Source organism: Triticum urartu, chromosome 6 (assembly GCF_003073215.2).
Source record: "Triticum urartu cultivar G1812 chromosome 6, Tu2.1, whole genome shotgun sequence".
Taxonomy (NCBI): domain Eukaryota; kingdom Viridiplantae; phylum Streptophyta; class Magnoliopsida; order Poales; family Poaceae; genus Triticum; species Triticum urartu.
This window is the reverse complement of record NC_053027.1, coordinates 37759779-37779521: the sequence shown is the minus strand read 5'-3', so window position 1 is coordinate 37779521 and position 19743 is coordinate 37759779. Positions and strand designations below refer to the sequence as shown.

The following is a 19743-nucleotide window of genomic DNA, read 5'->3' as shown; positions in this document are numbered from 1 at the left end:
GGATTGATATCCATGCCCTCTCAGCGCTGGTGTCAAGAAAGGAGGAAGCAGCGTGGCGGCAATTGTATCGTGGTCGAAGATGATGACCTGCTTGCGTCTGGTTGCAGATCCTTCTGCTGCAGGGGTCTTCTCTCAAGATTTAGGGATGATGACACAGGGCTTCGGAGATTTTGTTGTGTTATGATTGTCTTAGGATACTCTAGGTGTTCATGGTCCTTTGTGGTTGTGTTTCAGTGTGCTTGTAAGGGTCAACTACTTTGTACTGTTTCGTGATTTGAATGAAAAATTTCAAAAAGAAAGACCCCACTAAAAAAACCTAAGCTAGAGGGATTTTTTTTTTGTCAATGACAAGGCTTGCGCGCATGGTTTGGGCCCATTGAACGGGTCCAAGGCCTGCTGTGCTTTCCCATGAGTTAGCGGAGGCGGAACCACCGTATTTCTTTTTTTTTTCCTTATAAAAAAAAACACGCGCGTCCCCCATCCGAGCGGGATCCCTTCTGTGGCCGTCGCCTCGCCGCGACCACGCGACACGCCGTCGCCGTCCGCCAAGGTGCTGACCGCCGTTTTCCCTCCAGTACGCCCAGGCTCCTCCTCCCTCCCGACTATTCTTCACGGCGGCGGCGTACCAGCTCCAGGTCCCCCGAGCCCCGACCGCAGAAATCGCGCAATGTACGTTCCGGCCGGCTCCCCAGTCCTCTTCCATTTGATGCTGCCCGTGCCCTGTTCTTGCTATCCTTTTGAAACTGATGATTGAATGTGATGAATCAAGTAGACTATGGCTGCTCGCCGTGCTGTGTCTTTGCCGCTGTCTGCTGCTGCATCTGTGTGCTACTGCTGCTTAGTGCTTAGGCGATGTCTGCTGCTCTACTGCACCTTTACTGTACTGCCTGTCTCTTATCCTCGTTTTCATGTTCCTTTCGTTATGTTTATGTGTCATGTTAGTTCTGTGTGGTGTTATACTGTCAAAATCTGTGTTCAGTCTCGGTCCAAACGCCTTCGAATATGCCTCCTGTGCATGATGCGCATCCAGATTCGGTTAAACCGCAAACTGAACCGAATTGTCGGTTTTCAGATTTTGAGTGCAAATTATCTGTTTTCCTTTTTCACTACGAGCTTGATATAAACCGGAATTTCCGGTTAGAAGGATGAGTGGCTTCTAAGGCCATGTCACAGCCCTACATTGTAATGTGTTGATGTGTATGGAGGTATATGTGCGTGTCCACGAGTGTACATGTACGATGTATTTGGTGTTTCTAAAAATATGACCTGTACTGTATATTTAAACAAGATTTTGGTTCGTGTGGTGAAAACAATATCATTAGTTTTGTCATAAAAACTTCTGATAATAAATCGTGAGCTCATCTTTAACTAATGATTATGGGTTAACTATTCCCTCCGATCAAGAATGCTACTAATATTTGATTATCACAAGAGCACTAACTCAATGCAAAGGAAGAGCAGATTCAACCCCGAAACTCCACACTCCAAACAAAAAACAAAAGACTACTCACTAACTTTCCGGCAACTGTAACCACAAACTAAACTTTAATATTCCCACTACTACTCCCTCCGTTCGGAATTACTTGTAGTAGAAATGGATGTATCTAGATGTATTTTAGTTCTAGATATATCCATTTCCAAGACAAGTAATTCCGAACGAAGAGAGTAGTAGTTAGTATTAAGTAAAGGTATGACTGAGACTTGAAAGTGACACCTCAGTTGTTACTGTCTTGCCAGTATTCTTTGACTCACAGCAACGCAATATATATTTATGTAAAATACTTCCCATTGATGACTGCTACAACCCTTAAACTTGTGGGTACACATTATTACATCCGAATTTCAAATCCGGACACATGTATAACTAGTGTTGGTGTACTTCAAATATAGGAGTAGTGGTATGTGATTTGTCTTGGCAATCAAAACTAAAAGTTTATCAATGTAACCGTTACATAACAAGATCAAATATGCATAGTGTTAGCATTTGTAGGTTCTTCATTCTCCCCAAGACTTAAGCAAAGCAACATCATCCGGCGCAGGACTGAGATCTGCCTGGTAGTTTCTCCGTTGTCCATCCTGCACACCTTGACCAATAATTTCAAGGAGACGGTGTTCTACTTGTTTCATATCTAGGCGTTCTTCGGGATTAAGTTTTACACACTCCACGGCAACTCCACTGACCATTTCCAAGAGTTTAATATCCACCTCGCTTGTGATATCATTGTCAATCAAGTTTCTTGCTCTTTTGTCTAGATACGCTTCGACAAAGCTTGCAACATAGTTCCTCTTGTTAGAGTATGTTGCGGGCCTCCTCGTGATAAGCTCTATAAGAACAACCCCAAAGCTGTAGACATCACTCTTCTGTGTGACGATCCCCTGGACCATATATATTGGATCTATGTAACTCATGTCCCCAACGACACGTTCAGTCCTCTCGGGCTTTCCTCCTGCGAGCAACCTCGAGGTACCAAAGTCTGAGACTTTAGGGCAGAAATTTTCATCAAGAAGAATATTGGCAGATTTAACATCACCATGACGGATTGTACACTCCCCTGCTGAATGCATGTATGTTAGGCCTTCAGCTGACCCAGCAGCAATTTGTAGGCGCATATCTACCGGTATGATATGTACACGCCTCAATCCAAATAGAGCATCATATAGACTCCCTCTTGGTACATATTCGTATACCAACATTGGAACATCCAGCTCTAAGCAACAACCTAGGAGCCTTGCAATGTTCTTGTGTCTCATTTCAGATTGTACTATAACTTCGCCAGTGAATTCTGCCTTCATATTCTTGTCAACTTTGATGGACCTCTTTATAGCCACTTGTTGTTTATTTTCTAGAGTCCCCATATAAACCTTCCCGAAGTTTCCTTCTCCAATGACACGACTGTAGTTATTTGTAATTTGTTTCATTTCTTTCCTTCTGTATATCTTTATATTCTTTACACCTTTTAGTACTGGTCCACCATTTTGTTCATGGAACCTCTTGAGTGTTAGGAGTTGATGGGCCATAACCATGAGGACAAGTGCAACAATACAAGCAGCAAGGCCTACACATGATAGAGTAGTAACAGCTTTTTGTTAAACTGTGTTCAACACTAAATACAGTTATCAACCATAACATGTTAATTAATTACTTCTTCTGTTTCATAATTCGTGTACCACGACAAAAATTATGGAATGGAGGAAGTAATCAATAGAAAAGTTGTCTTGACATGCTACTTGTCTGCACATGGCCGCTCTCCTATGACACTTTGCCGCTGCCAATACCTGCACTCCTCCAGAGTGTGCACAGCCGACAGGTTACTGTGCGCCTCTCGGTCCCTTCTCTCCACATGCAAAACCATCCCAACTCCAGATAAAAAAAAATACCAACTCAAGAAAGCAAAATAGGAAGTCGAAGGAGCACAGAGCTGCCATCGTTGACGATATGGCGGATGGGGAGGCGACAGACAACGGCAAGTCTTAACCACGAGGGGAATTAGTCCAGTGTGAGCAGGAACCCAACGAGGCACTCACAATCTATGTTCCCTGCAAGCGGACAGAGCTGCATCTCGCCGTCGGCTACTTCGACGGGGACAAGACCCACCCAAATTTGTGCTCCTCCGCGTCCAGCCAATGGCACGGTATCTACCATTTTCCTTTCCTACTCCCAGTTCCAATCTTTCTTTACCCCCCTTCTAGTGCCATATTTTCTGGTGGTAAGCAGCGCACTCAGGGTGTTCGTCGAATTGCAAAGTTGCTAAAACTTCAGCTCTAATGGTAGGATTTCTCTCGGGAATAATTAACAACTTTGTGTTTCAATAAATGGGTGATACACAGGGCTTTCTGTTAGATGCACGTGAAAAATATTAACAACATTGTAGACTCCGAAACAGATGGCTGTCCCTGTCCGTAATTGTTACTTATGATCATTGCCAGTTTGCCACACAGCCCTAATGTGAGTATTCCACATAATTTGGTGTGGTGGAATTGCACATTTTAGTTATTTAGCGCTATTCTACAAAGATGTTCCCTAACCTCGTATGTCTCCATGAGTTTAATAGCTGTTGTTTGTCCTTTATTGAAATGTCTCTGAATTCTGTATTTCAGCGGAAATTTGTCTTCTTTTGTAACTTACGAGATATGGTCTTCAAACATTAGCTTTTATGCATAGCTTTTAGATCAGAAAAGATAGCCAAATCCATTTTTTTTCTATCTGCATTGACTTCATGTGCAGTATTGGTTTTTCTCCAATTATGTTGAATGAGCTATACTACTAATAGTTTCGTAAAAGATATTCTCATGGCGTGATGCTACAACGAATTACCTTGAGCGACTCATTGCTTGTCCAAGCTTATTTTTGTAAAGTTGCAGTGGCATATTTATAAATCTTATTTTTGTAATAGCATTTTTGCAATTTGCAGAAGTTGTGCTGGAATATAACCAATTAATCCTTATACTTTTGGTGGAGATCAGTCACCATACATGTAGTGCTGTTTTCAGATTAATACAGTAAGGCGGCCCCCTACTTCCTGTGTGTACTTTGTGTGTGTGTTTCTTGCTTTTAGGGGTCATCTAATCCCAAGACAGTGCCGCGCACCCTTCGGACCAGACTCGCCGGCGAAGTTGCATAACTCAAAGGATTTGCATCTAACAGGTGAGTCCGGATGTCTGGTTAATAAATTGAGCCGCAATTAGTTCGTACTTGGTCCAAAGCTCAACTAATGGTAAAAGTACATTGTCTCGTTTATTTGATTCCTAAATCTGGCACAAGGTACAATTTGGATAACAATATATACTTGGTTCTTAATTCAAATGTATGCTGAAATGCTGTGCTAGTTCAGTGCTTACCCACAACCACCTTTGCTGCTAAGGGGAAATTTTCTACACAGTGTCCGGTTTTGCCATCGCCTTTCATTCCTTCTTTGCATGGACAGTCATAGCCTTCCAACCTGTTGCCACAGACCCCATCAACCGAGCAAGGATACAAATCAGGGAGTTTGCACTCATTGATGTCTGGGAACGATAAAATAAAGTTAATTATGTATCAATAGGAATACCAACTATAAAGTCTGAGTTATGCATATGTACTTGAAGTAGTATATACCATGGCATCCATCAGTGATGTAGGGGTTGCCATGGTAATGCATCAAGCACTTGCAGACATAGTCATTGCCTCTGGTGGTGTTGACACAAGTGCTGTTGCCACTGACGCACGCGTAGCCCGGAGGTTGCTGCTGTCCTTCTGAGGGACACCAACCAAGGCTCCTGATGGTGAAATTCAGCACGACGGGTGCGCCTCCGGGGTAGAGCACCTTGCTGCCGTTCAAGTCATGTGTAGAGAAGTTGTACCGAGATTTCTCCACCAACATGCTGTAGAAGCACGGGTTGGTTTTCCATAGATAGTTGGGCCGGGACATGAACGAGACTCCGAACTTGGTCAGTGGGGGTGCATTCAGGGGCAAAGAGGCCAGGCAGCACCCCAGCCCGGAGCACGTACCGTTCGTTGCGTACTGGAGGCTCCCCATGAGGTTTGAAAGGCAGGACGGCATGTAGGCCTTCGTCTCCTTCCCCGTCTCCCCAAATGAGGTCTTCATCATGGACTCAACGTTGGAGCCGACACCGATGACAACATTGCGCGTCACTGACAGGAGGAATGGGCCCTCGTCGTCCAAGATTGTGTCCTGAAGGCTGGCTAGGAAACGCGTACCACTTGTGCTGCAGTCGGAGCTGACCGCGCTGTATATTCGGGCCTCGTTGTCACCAACTGATATGTCCATGAGCTCCACCGCGTTATACTTCACGCCAGAACCAGTGCCACTGGTGTTGTACGTGTGCTTCACGGTGCCTGTCTTCTGGTATGGCCCGCTGATGTTGTAGGCAAGGAACAGGCGGGGGGCATGGGACGAGGAGGTGTTGCAGGTGACCTCGAAGCCAGGAAGGAAGCACCCGGGCTTCCCCATGCCGAAGGGGAAGGGAATGCTGATGTTGCCGCACATCTCCTGGCAGACCGGACGTTCCACCACCGCCTGCTGCTGCTGCTCCTGCTCTTCTAGTCCTCGTTGTTCCGCAATCGCAGGCAAGATCAAGAGTGCCGCTGCTGCTGCTGCAAGGAGAAATGGCAGCAGCTGGGAGGGTATTGGCATGGTGCACTACTTCTGTTTTGCTACCGAGGTCTCTGGATTATTGCTAGTCACTCTGGGACCAGGTACGTCTATATGTGCTAATCTGTAACTAGCAGTTGTTAGTTTGTTCATATCTCTGAGGTTGGGTTGGGATTTCTTAAGCACTCTGACTTATCATATTCATAGCTAGTGTCATGTCATACCACACCAGCGTATACGCCACAATGTGCTCTAACGGAATATGTATAAGCTATTGCTGGAACAGGTCTGTGTATGTTACAATTTGATTTCGTTGAGAGGGATGGCACAGCCACATAAACGTTCTTTCTCTTTTCTATGAACCTGGACCTGGCAAAGTCGTAGGCATCTCATAAAAGAGTGATTCTGATCATTACGGACAAAAACATATTAATACTACTGCCATAGGTAGATAGATGATGTAACAGGATACCCGCAATCACTTTTAAATTTCACTTCCAATATGGAAACCACCTTCGGTTGGTTGACTATAGCAAATACACCTTACATTGTGAAAAGTTTGTAAAAAAAAAAATGCACCTTAGATAAAGGAACGGAGGGAGTATATAATAGTAGAGGTCGTTATTCACTTAACCTATCAGGAATTCAGGATCAAACCTAACGTTATATTTGTCTCTGATATTTTTTTCATCTTGTAGATAGCGATGCATCTTCATTGATCATTATTCTTGAAGCCCTTCAACTCCAGCATTCATGAGCAATGTGTAGATGTGGATGACGGTGTGTGTGTGTGTGTGTGTGTGTGTGTGCACGCATCTACGATGTATTTGACATTTCTCAAAAAGTTGACTTGTACTCCCTCCATTCCATATTAGTTGTTGCTGATCTAGTACAAGAGAGTAATATATATGTAAACAATATAGATAATTGTCCATGCGTTGCACCGGGGTCTAAGCATTCTAGATGTTCATTATCAATTGTGGAAAAATATATATTTTATGATTCTCATCCATAAGCAACATTATCAACTAACATTGTTTATTGACCTTGCAGGCTGATCAACAATGACCCCTCTTCATTGCAGTCTAAACATGTTGCTGCAACTGAGCTTTACTTTTTACCGCATTTCATTTTTCAGAACCTAAAATGGACACGGAACATTAATCCAAATGTATGGGAGCGGGTAATAGTGCCTTTTTCTTAACACCATTGTCCATATTTGAAGAGTATCATAGGTAGTAAAAAAATATTATTGCATGTATACAAACACTGTTCATCATTGTTTATTGCATCGTTTTGTGCATCAGCTCTCTCCTCGAGACATGCATTGAGTAGGCTCAAGGAATCACGCACAACTGATTCGGAAAAAGGGCATCTCATTTTGATCTGGACATTTTTAAAACACATCGACTTGTCACAAGCTTTGAAGATAATTGTTTGTAGCCGCTGGTATATCTACAACTCCCAACAGTGCTACATGATATGCCACGTTTAACCTTTTTTTGTCTTTTTCTTATATAGGTTGATGTCCTACTGATCATGCAAGCAAACAAAACAAAAAAACTGTTAGAAAATTATTGTTTGTGACATGACATCAGTACAGATTCTCACAAACATCAATGAATATCTTGTATAATTTGTACAGAAGTTTTACAGTCTGCAAAACGAGTTTGTGAAGGTTCTTTTGGTCTGATATTTTTCAATAGTCCAAGTGAATTCTTTTTTTTCTTATATATACTCCCTCCGGTCCTTTTTACTCTGTATATTAGAATTCTCTGAAGTCAAACTTCGCAAAGTTTGACCGTATTTATATAAAAAAATATCAACATCTGCCATGCTAAAGTTATATAATATGAAACTTTAAGTCATGACACATCTAGTGGTATTGATTTCAGACTATGAATGTTGACACTTTTTTCTACAAAGTTGGTCAAACTTTACGAGGCTTGACTTCAGTCAAATCTTATATGCGAACTAAAAAGGACCGGAGGGAGTACAAATTATGCTCATAAAGACGTGTGCATAGGTGCTACAGTACCTAGAGACATGTGCTAGCCCATGAAAAAGAACTACTTCCCACGCAGGCCTAGGGGGTCCTTATTAGTGCCAGGGTTAACCGTGGCTTTGACTAGTTAGGGCTTAACATGAAATTTTGAATTCAAAACAGGACACAAATCCACACGTGGGAAGTGATACATCCTACGGCATGGACCATAGGTTCGGGTGAACCATAGTCCTAAAAATCACCTCTCTTGCGTAGAGAAGTTGGTGGTAGTACGAGCACTAGTAGAAAAAGGGTCAAATGTGAAGCACATTAGTGCCGGTTTGAATTTGAGCCGGCACTAATGTGTCCATTAGTGTCGGTTCCAACGGCTAGACGGGCGGACATCGTTAGTACCGGTTCGTGGGCAACCTTTAGTACCGGTTCATGCCACGAACCGGTACTAATGAGGTTGTGTCAGGCTGTGGTCAGGCTGGGGCCCCCACGAAGACCTTTAGTACCGGTTCATGGCATGAACCGGTACTAGAGTTTCTTAGTAAGCTGATTTTTAGTCCCACCTCGCCAAGAAAGAGGCAGTATGAGCTGTTTATAAGCCGTGAGTGCAGAGACGATGAAGGAGAGGCGCAATGCTCACCTGCATGTTGCTTAGCTTCAAGACTTTCGGAATAGCATAGATTGCACGGAGCTATATGCAGTGCAGACTACACTATTCCAAAAGGCTTGAAGCTAATTAACCAGCATTGCACCTCTTTTTTATTTTTAATAACTTATTTGAACTCCGGACTTTTTGTGTTCAGTATGCAACATTCAAAGCGACGTCATCAATTTCCAACATGTTCTGACATCATTTGCTGTTTTTCAGTCATTTACCGATTTTTTTAGAGAGCTAAATAACCATGAAATTGTAAATCACTACAAAATGAACTCTGAAAATGTTGAAACTTGGCATGGTATCATCATTTCACCCGCATAGCATGTGCGAAAGGGTAGAGAGGGTCACGGCAAAAACTAGACGCACTTCGTGTACAAACTGGACAATGTCTTTCGGAGTATCGGGGTTTCAGACGAGAACTCATCTGTTACACGGGCACTTCAATGTTTTTTAAACTTATTTGAACTCTAGAATTTTTTTGCGTTCAGTATGCAGCATTCAAAGCGACATCATCAATTTCCAACACGTTCTGACATCATTTGCTGTTTTTCAGTCATTTACCGATTTGTTTAGAGAGCTAAATGACCGTGAAATTGAAAATCACTACAAAATGAACTATGAAAATGTTGAAACTTGCCATGGTATCATCATTTCACCCGCATAGCATGTGCGAAAGAGTATAGAGGGTCACGGCAAAAACTGAACGCACTTCGTGTACAAACTGGACAATGTCTTTCGGAGTATCAGGGTTTCGGACGAGAACTCATCTGTTACACGGGCACTTCAATGTTTATTATACTTATTTGAAATCCCAACTTCTTTTGCGTTCATTATGCAGCATTCAAAGCGACGTCATCAATTTCCAACACGTTCTGACATCATTTGCTGTTTTTCAGTCATTTACCGAATTGTTTAGAGAGCTAAATGACCGTGAAATTGAAAATCACTACAAAATGAAATCTGAAAATGTTGAAACTTGCCATGGTATCATCATTTCACCTGCATAGCATGTGCAAAGAGTAGAGAGAGTCACGGCAAAAACTGGACGCACTTCGTGTACAAACTGGACAATCTCTTTCGGAGTATCAGGGTTTCGGACGAGAACTCATCTGTTACACGGGCACTTCAATGTTTTTTATACTTATTTGAAATCCCGACTTTTTTGCGTTCATTATGCAGCATTCAAAGCGACGTCATCCATTTCTAACACGTTCTGACATCATTTGTTGTTTTTCGGTCATTTACCAAATTGTTTAGAGAGCTAAATGACCGTGAAATTGAAAATCACTACAAAATGAACTCTGAAAATGTTGAAACTTGCCATTGTATCATCATTTCACCCGCATAGCATATGCGAAAGAGTAGAGAGGGTCACAAAGAAACTAAATACAGAAAAAAATTACTTAGAAATAAATAGAAGAAAATAAATAAAGCAGAAAAGAAAAAAACTATATAAAAAATTACTCAAAAATAAATAGAAGAAAATAAATAATGCAGAAAAGAAAAAAATTATATAAAAAATTACTCAAAATAAATAGAAGAAAAATAAATAATGCAGAAAAGAAAAAACTATAAAAATTGTTGGGGCGCTGCCCAGTGGGCCTGCCAGACCTAGGGTGTGCAAATTCAGGCCCAGAAGGTCCGGCAGACTCACAGGGCAGCGCACTATAGTTAGGCCCAGAAGCCTGCTATATAGAGGAGTTCGAAGGAGCAGCCGCGGCTGGGTTTATAAACCAGTGCACCGCAGGTGGCAGCGCAACACCTTTAGTACCGGTTCGTGGCTCCAACCGGTACTAATGGGTGACCTTTAGTACCGGTTGGAGCCACAAACCGGTACTAAAGGGGTCCGCTTCACGCCGCTTGACCTGGTCAAAATTGGCCTTTAGTACCGGTTGGTGGCTCCAACCGGTACTAAAGGTCCCTCCTATATATATGGCACTTACGAAAAATTCAGATTTCATCCGCGCGCCGCCCGTCTTCTATCCAACTAGTTTCATCGCCCGATATCGTCGCCGCTGTCGCCCATCGTGCGTCGCCACTGCCGCGCGTCGTCGCCGCCCGTCGTCGCCGTCCCCGCCGCGCACCGTCGTCCCCGTGGCGCCCCCGCCGCCGCCCCGTACTACGTCGCCATCTCGATCGCGACGTCGGCCCCCGGCGCCCGTCGTCGCCGTCCTCGTCGCGTCGCCGTCTCGCGCCGCCGCCCGTAGGCCGTCGCCCAACACTCGTACACACACACACACACAGACACACACACACAAACACACATATTTATTTTACTTATTTTCTTTTTTCTATTGTTTAGATTAATGTTAGATGAATTACCTAGATAAGAATGTTAGAATGTTAATTAATGTTAGATGAATCAGATAGAAAAGTTGTTAAATAGTCATGTCAATTGTTAGATGAATTAGCTAAATATTAATTAGATCTATATATATGAGATTTGAACTAGTTGAATTAATATAAGTAGTTTATTTTTAGTAAGAAAATTAATAAAACTAGTTTATTTTTAGTAAGAAATTTAGGTATATGAGATTATTTGATTTTAATTTTAATTTTAATTTTTCACTATTCTACTAGCGTATCCCCTGCCATGCAAGAATTTTTGTCTTGGATAAGATAGGTTTCAGTCCTAACAAAACTATGGAGGTAAAAAAAGTTTACTTGAAGACCGAGCATGGTTATACCTTCAACATCAAATTGTACAATGCAAACACATACACCTATTTTGAATGCAAAACTTGGTAAACACTATGCAAGACTTATGCATTTGAGCCTGATATGGTTATTGAAGGAAATATGCCCTAGAGGCAATAATAAAGTTATTATTTATTTCCTTATATATCATGATAAAAGTTTATTATTCATGCTAGAATTGTATTAACCGAAAACATAATACATGTGTGAATACATAGACAAACAGAGTGTCACTAGTATGCCTCTACTAGACTAGCTTGTTAATCAAAGATGGTTATGTTTCCTAACCATGGACAAAAAATTGTCATTTGATTAACAGGATCACATCATTAGATGAATGATCTGATTGACATGACTCATTCCTTTAAGCTTAGCACCCGATCGTTTAGTATGTTGCTATTGCTTTCTTCATAACTTATACATGTTCCTATGACTATGAGATTATGCAACTCCCGTTTGCCAGAGGAACACTTTGTGTGCTACCAAATGTCACAACGTAACTGGGTGATTATAAAGGAGTACTACAGGTGTCTCCAAAGGTAGATGTTGGGTTGGCGTATTTCGAGATTAGGATTTGTCACTCCGATTGTCGGAGAGGTATCTCTGGGCCCTCTCGCTAATGCACATCACTTAAGCCTTGCAAGCATTGCAACTAATGAGTTAGTTGCGGGATGATGTATTACAGAACGAGTAAAGAGACTTGCCGGTAACAAGATTGAACTAGGTATGGGATACCGACGATCGAATCTCGGGCAAGTAACATACCGATGACAAAGGGAACAACGTATGTTGTTATGTGGTCTGACCGATAAAAGATCTTCATAGAATATGTAGGAGCCAATATGAGCATCCAGGTTCCGCTATTGGTTATTGACCAGAGATGTATCTCGGTCATGTCTACATTATTCTCGAACCCGTAGGGTCCGCACGCTTAAGGTTACGATGAGAGTTATATTATGAGTTTATGCATTTTGATGTACCGAAGGTTGTTCGGAGTTCCGGATGTGATCACGGACATGACGAGGAGTCTCGAAATGGTCGAGACATAAAGATTGATATATTGGAAGCCTATGTTTGGATATCGGAAGTGTTCCGGGTGAAATCGGGATTTTACCGGAGTACCGGGAGGTTACCGGAACCCCCCGGGAGGTATATGGGCCTTAGTGGGCCTTAGTGGAAGAGAGGAGAGGTGGCCAGAGATGGGCCGCGCGCCCCTCCCCCCTTGGTCCGAATTGGACAAGGAGAGGGGGCCGGCCCCCTTCCTCCTCTCTCTCCTCTTTCCCCCCCCTCCACGAATCCTATTCCAACTAGGAAAGAGGGGAGTCCTACTCCCAGAGGGAGTAGGACTCCTCCTGGCGCGCCTCTCCTGGCCGGCCGGTCCCCCTCCCTTGAACCTTTATATACGGAGGCAGGGGCACCCCCTAGAGACACAAGTTGATCCACGTGATCATATTCTTAGCCGTGTGCGGTGCCCCCTTCCACCATAGTCCTCGATAATATTGTAGCGGTGCTTAGGCGAAGCCCTGCGATGGTAGTACATCAAGATCATCACCACGCCATCGTGCTGACGGAACTCTTCCCCGACACTTTGCTGGATCGGAGTCCGGGGATCGTCATCGAGCTGAACGTGTGCTAAAACTCGGAGGTGCCGTAGTTTCGGTGCTTGATCGGTCGGGCCGTGGAGACGTGCGACTACATCAACCAAACGCTTCCGTTGTCGATCTACAAGGGTACGTAGATCATACTCTCCCCTCTCGTTGCTATGCATCACCATGATCTTGCGTGTGCGTAGGAAATTTTTTGAAATTACTACGTTCCCCAACAGTTATCACCTTTGATATTCGTCAGGAAGATGATATTGAAGGTAATAAAGACATCTGGGTCGATGTGCAGACGCCTCCAGTTCTATCATTATGTGAGTTTCTCAACCATATTTATGTCTTCGATATTGTTTATTCAAAAATAGTTGACAAGTAATTTATATTGATAGCTTATTTCCAATCAAGCAAACATGTCCGACGCTTGGTAGATAGGACCGTCCACTGTCCCAAGGCTGAACTAAACTGCGAGGAGACAAGTCATTATGTTTCATGGCTTGAGGATCTTGATGCTGTCAAGACAAAAAAATTTCCTGCACTTACAAATGTTAGTACTCAAAACGTGCGACCAATAGTGTTCGTACTGAACTACGGTCACATATATTTAGAAAAGATGGTAAGATTTCTACTATTTCTCCTCAGTGCATCTTTTGCATATATTATTTTTTAAGCTAAACTTCATTGCTAAGTATGTTACTATACGATGTTCTTCAACAGGGACTCCCGATGAATGTTGTGCCTGATTGGATCGAGACTAAAGGTACCATGAATATTGTTAGCTTACGGCCAAGATATCCTACAATGCACTTTAGTGCATTCAGGTTTCCTAATAGCAAGGAATGCTTAATAGTAAAAGACTGGAGCAAAATTGTGAACGATCGCAAAGAAGTACTAGGGGGCAGCAATCAGAAGCGCAACCCACGATTAGGAGACAGGTGCATCTGCATGCTCCAATATGATGAATCAGGGAAGCTATACATGTTTTATGCTATTTTACCTGAGAGAGAGCAGCAGGAGTGATTAGCTAGTTCATGTTCTTAGTACTTGTCCTCTCATGTCCGTGTTCTTCGTCCTGAACTTAATCTCAAAGAGTGATTTTCTTTTGTGGTGTTATGAACGCTTATCATATCATTACCATGTTGAACTCGATGATATCTTTGCTTCTGGTACAAGTGAATGTTTCTTCTTTAAGCTAGTGTTGGTGGTGATTAGATAGCGGTAATGACTATATGATGATTAAGTAGTGGTAATGAGACGACTATTATATGATGATTTTTAGCTAGCTATGAAAACTGTTGTTGGTGATGATATATATGATCCAAGAGTTTTTATATTAATATGATGATGATGAGTTATTATATCATTTATTATGAAAGAAATCGCAGATTAGTTTTAACTGGATGGATTCTAGCTAAGTGATCAATTATATGCCATATCCATATTACCTTGATCACTTAATTAGGTGATCAAGTATATATAATATGGATATGGCATATACTTGATGACTTAGCTAGGATCCACATGCATCCAGTCAAACTAATCTGCGGTACTTTCACCTAATGATTTAACAACTCATTATAATGTAAAACAATCACTAAATTAAATTGAAAACACAAAAGTAAAGTAAAAATAAAAAATAAAATCAAAACACACCCAAACATTTAGTATCGGTTGGTGTTACCAACCGGTACTAATGTCCTACGCGCCCCCGGAGCTGGCTCGTGCCACGTGGTTGCCCTTTAGCGCCGGTTCGTGCGTAACCGGTACTAAAGGGGGGGGGGCTTTAGTCCTCATACTTTAGTGTCGGTTACCGAACCGGCACTAAAGGGCCTTACGAACCGGTGCTATAGCCCGGTTCTGCACTAGTGGAGCCGACATTTGAAGAGTATCATCAGTGAGGGAAGTTGGAGGAGCGACGCTGTCATGCAAAGGGAGGAGTGCTGGTAAGGGAGTACACCTCGGCTCCAACCCCGTCCACCTCGAGCGGCCGGATCCGGTGTTATTGTTGGTCCGATGGCATAAGAGGTGGAGAACTCGGACGTCCGTGCCGCCGTCGCCGAGGGCAGCTGCTTCCGCCGCGGCACACGCTTGACCCAGATCCCCTCGAGCCTGCCGCCAGGGAGCACCATGGCCGACGCCTTGGCGAAAGTGTTAGCGGCCGCCGCTGCCTCTCTGGAGGCATGGAAACCCTTACGGGAATGCGACTGAGGAGCGGGCCGGGTTACGATTTCCATTCTTGACGCACCAAAATCGGTTTGAGAAAAAACCGGGGAAAAGAAAGCCAGGAACGACAACCTAGGGTGGGAGGAGCGATGGGGGGGGGGGGAGGGGGACGAAAGGGGTCAACGTAAGAGGGGGGAGGGAACCTTACGTTTCTTTTAGGCCCTCCGTCCAGAAATACTTGCCATCAAAATGGATAAAAGGGGATGGACGGAGAGAGTAGTAGAGATAGAGACTGTTAGATAATAACGAGAAATAAACGAGACAAAGAGACATGGATTTTTACATGGAAACCCTTGCGGGAGAAAACCACGGACGCACGAAGGCGCAATCACTATAAGGAGGAGTATTACAAGCACGAGACGACAGGCCATCTGAGGTGCGACTACATGGGGTATATATGAGGGGCAACACATAGGATTCCTTGTAGGACAAGTAAACGAGTTGTACTTGTACGCATCGGTACCAACGCAAAAGGCCCACACCGTATGTACTACGTCTAGTCCAATACGGTACTAGAATTTGGATCACAATTTAACAATCTCCACCTTGAGCCAAATTCCCTCCAGTAGTCGAAGAAAGTGAATAACTCCATCCAAATCAGCTTAAACACCTTGTGCGTCAAAGTCCATAGGACTAGTGAGAAATACCAACTAAGCCTGAGCAAAGCTCAAACTTATTGGTCGGAACTGGCTTTGTCATCATATCAGCAGGATTATCATGAGTACTTTTCTTGCATACCTTCAAATCACCTTCAGCAACAACATCTCGAATATAGTGATATCTGACATCAATGTGCTTTGTTCTCTCATGATACATTGGATTCTTTGTAAGATATATAGCACTTTGACTGTCACTAAATACGGTAGGGCAAGATGAGTCTCCACAAAGCTCAGTGTACAAACCTCTCAACCAGATAGCTTCTTTGCATGCCTCAGAAATAGCCATATACTCGGCATCAGTAATGGAACATGCCACAATAGACTGCAAAGTTGCTCTCCAACTCACAGCACAACCACCAATGGTGAAAACATAACCTGTGAGTGATCTTCTCTTATCCAAATCACCAGCAAAATCAGAATCAACAAAACCAACAAGTCCATCTCCAGTTTTCCCAAACTGTAAATAAGCATTAGAAGTACCTCGCAGGTATCTGAAAATCCACTGAACTGCTTTCCAATGTTCCTTTCCAGGATTAGCCATGTATCTACTGACAACACTCAATGCATATGATAAATCCGGACGAGAACAAACCATGGCATACATAAGTGAACCAACTGCACTTGAATAGGGAACTCTAGACATGTACTCAATATCGGCATCTGACTTAGGACATAAAGCTAATGATAATTTGAAGTGTGCAGCTAACGGAGTACTTACTGGCTTGGCATTATGCATATTAAAACGACGAAGTACTTTATCAATATATCCCTTCTGACTTAGATACACTTTTCCAGACGATCTATCTCTGGATATTTCCATGCCAAGTATTTTCTTTGCGGCACCCAAATCCTTCATCTCAAATTCATTACACAATTGCTTCTTTAGTTCATCAATATCTGACATACTCTTTGCAGCAATTAGCATATCATCAACATAAAGGAGCAAATAAATAGTTGAACCTTTTACAGTTTTCAAATAAACACAACTATCATAATTAGACCTTTTGAAACCTTGAGAGAGCATAAAGATGTCAAATCTCTTGTACCACTGTCTCGGGGATTGCTTCAATCCATAAAGAGATTTCTTTAACTTACAGACAAGCTTTTCTTTTCCAGGAATAACAAAACCTTCAGGTTGTTCCATATAATATCCTCTTCTAATTCTCCATGTAAGAATGCAGTTTTAACATCCAATTGTTCAAGCTCAAGATTATGCATGGCAACAATACTGAGTAAAGTGCGAATAGAGATATGCTTCACAACAGGAGAAAAGACTTCGTTATAGTCAATACCTGGAATCTGACTGTAACCTTTAGCAACTAACCTTGCTTTATATCTTGTCTCATCATTAGGAGAAACACCTTCTTTCACTACAAGAGATCAGACATATTGTGACGAACTAAAAAATGTCACGTAATAGCTAAATACGTCACAAAATACTGATGTGTGACGTTTTTCACGCATCACTAGCATCGTCACGGAATCCCCGTCACAGATTATTCCTAATGACGCGGTGCGCAAAAAACGTCACCGGATATGGGACCTTCGGTGACGAAGCTGCCGTCACTAGATTTATGGTGGGCTAATGCGTGGTTGGTTTCAAATGGGCCAAGCCCAATAATTTAGCTCATTTTCTATTTTTGGATCAAATTTTTAGGTGGGCCATAGCCAAATTTCAACCGAATAGTGGCTGATCCAGCCCACTTCTTTCTATGAAGCAGTTGCCATTTTCTACTAGATTTTTAAGAATTATTTTCTTTACAGTTTTTTCTCTTGTATTAGTTTAGCCTTGTCCGATTCAAAACATATTGTGGGCTTGTGATGTTTTTAAGCCGATCTTTCCATTGACCAATTTTCTCATCACATTACACCCAGCTAGTTTCTAAACACTAGTTTCTAAACAGTATGCATATTACACATCACACTTAAATGCCACATCCAAAATAACCCAAGCTACACAATCATCTGATACAACATCTATTTTAATTTTGGAGGTCATCAGTAGAGTCTTTGTTTGTGTGACTCTTAGCTCCCACCTTCATCAAAATTTGGAACCTTTTTTGTATGCCACTTCTCATGACTTCTTGAAGGCGGCTACAGTTGTTCTGATCCTCCTTGTTCATATCAACTTCTTGAAATAGGACTTACAAATCAACCTATTAGAAAACAAGACATAAATATACCAGTGTGATTGAGTTACAGAAAATGATTGACTATTGCAACAAAGAACAACATGCAAGTTATAACTCACAGCTCTAGGTTGGCATCTTAACAAAACATACATGTTAGTACTTTTTTAATAAGTGATATGAATAGAACTAAACATGTCGTACTTGTGAGCAAGAAAGTCATTAGAAATATTAGGTTGGAATTAACATGTATCAATACGTCAGAAAGTAAGAGAAGTATTGGAATTAAGAGGCCACACATAAATAATAGCTCAACTAAAAGTTCAAAATCTAGAGAGAAACAAATTAGCATTTGTAGTAGGTACTCCTTCACAAATTAAAATGGTGCAAAAAAACAGAATATTCGACAAAGCATCGAAGGAAGAAACCTTCACGCAGCCTAGAACAGTGAAGAAATCATGAACACCTTTTTCATAGCTTAGATGTTGTCCTTGGCACAGACTGATTGGAAGTGTGATCAATAAGATACTTCCATCTGAAACTAAATTACTTACAATTACGCAATGGTAAAAGAAACTCATTTAGGCTTTCATATTTAGATGTAGTATCAGCTTGCTTGGACAGTAATTTGCATTACCATATATAGTCTCAGTATCACTTCTCATTGCCACAAACGAGTTCTAGTGAATTAGTTCTCATTAGTAATTTGCCAAAATCATGCTGAACCGCTCACAAAACTCCCACCGCAGTACTACAACATTAATTCACTTGAAAATCTATTCATTACTCCCTTAAACAAAGTTGCCACGAGGTCAGAACTACAAATAACAGAACAATACTGGGGGAGAATCAGCATAATGAAAATATTTTACTGCAGCTAACTATTTACTCCTTACTAACACATTTCACATGTACTATCTCTCATAATAATTTCTCTAAAAGATAAATCAGAGCAGGTACAATATTAATTCAGCTTACAATTTTCAATTTAGTGACAGGTATAAACTAGCTTCCATATTGTAGTTCAAGACTAATGATACAGAAAATGACTATCTGACCTAGAGAATAAGTACAACTATACAAGCATCTCACTGTCTAAAAAAACAAGCATCTCACGATTGACCAATAAGAACTCACTAACAGGGAGGAACAGAACAAAACTGATATCTGAAACAATCCCTGCACGTAAGCGGTTCATCTAAACTGAGAGCAGAGAGTTGAGCGTCATACACATGTTAACCCAGGTTGCTAGTCGAGGTTCACGGTCCTCCCACGGAACTCTCGCGTGCCCCTGTGGTCTGTGCTCCATGTCAATTTGACGGACAAAAACCAAGAACAGGGGGTCAACGAGATGTATCTGGGAAGTGACAAAAACCAAAAACAGAGGGTCAACCAGATGTATCTGAGAAGTGCGGGAGGTCAGACTACCGCGGCCCGACTCAGTAGTTAATCGTAGGCGAACCTAATACCCACATCACCATGCCTCCTCCTCTACCTCACACCGATGGAATTGAGGAGTGCATAGACGAATGGCACCAGAGAGTTCAATCCTGCAAGGCATGGAGGACGTACGCAAGCACTCACACTGGGAGCGCACGTCACGCACACTGGCTGGGCCGCCGCCGTGCGACCAGTCTAGTCCGGTCGCGCCGCACGTTGGGTCTGCCGCGCGCGCCATGGCTGTCCCTGAC

At 42.4% G+C, this 19743-nt stretch overlaps 1 protein-coding gene across 1 annotated transcript; it reads right to left on the bottom strand.

Moving 5' to 3' along the window:
- Positions 1–467: 467 nt before the first annotated feature.
- On the bottom strand, positions 468–7744 carry LOC125517332 (wall-associated receptor kinase 3-like). Its single transcript, XM_048682530.1, is given in 3 exon segments — positions 468–3056; positions 4840–5043; positions 5045–7744. Coding segments are annotated over 3 exon segments (2355 nt in total). The 5' UTR covers positions 6135–7744; the 3' UTR covers positions 468–1995.
- Between the last annotated feature and the right edge of the window lie 11999 nt (positions 7745–19743).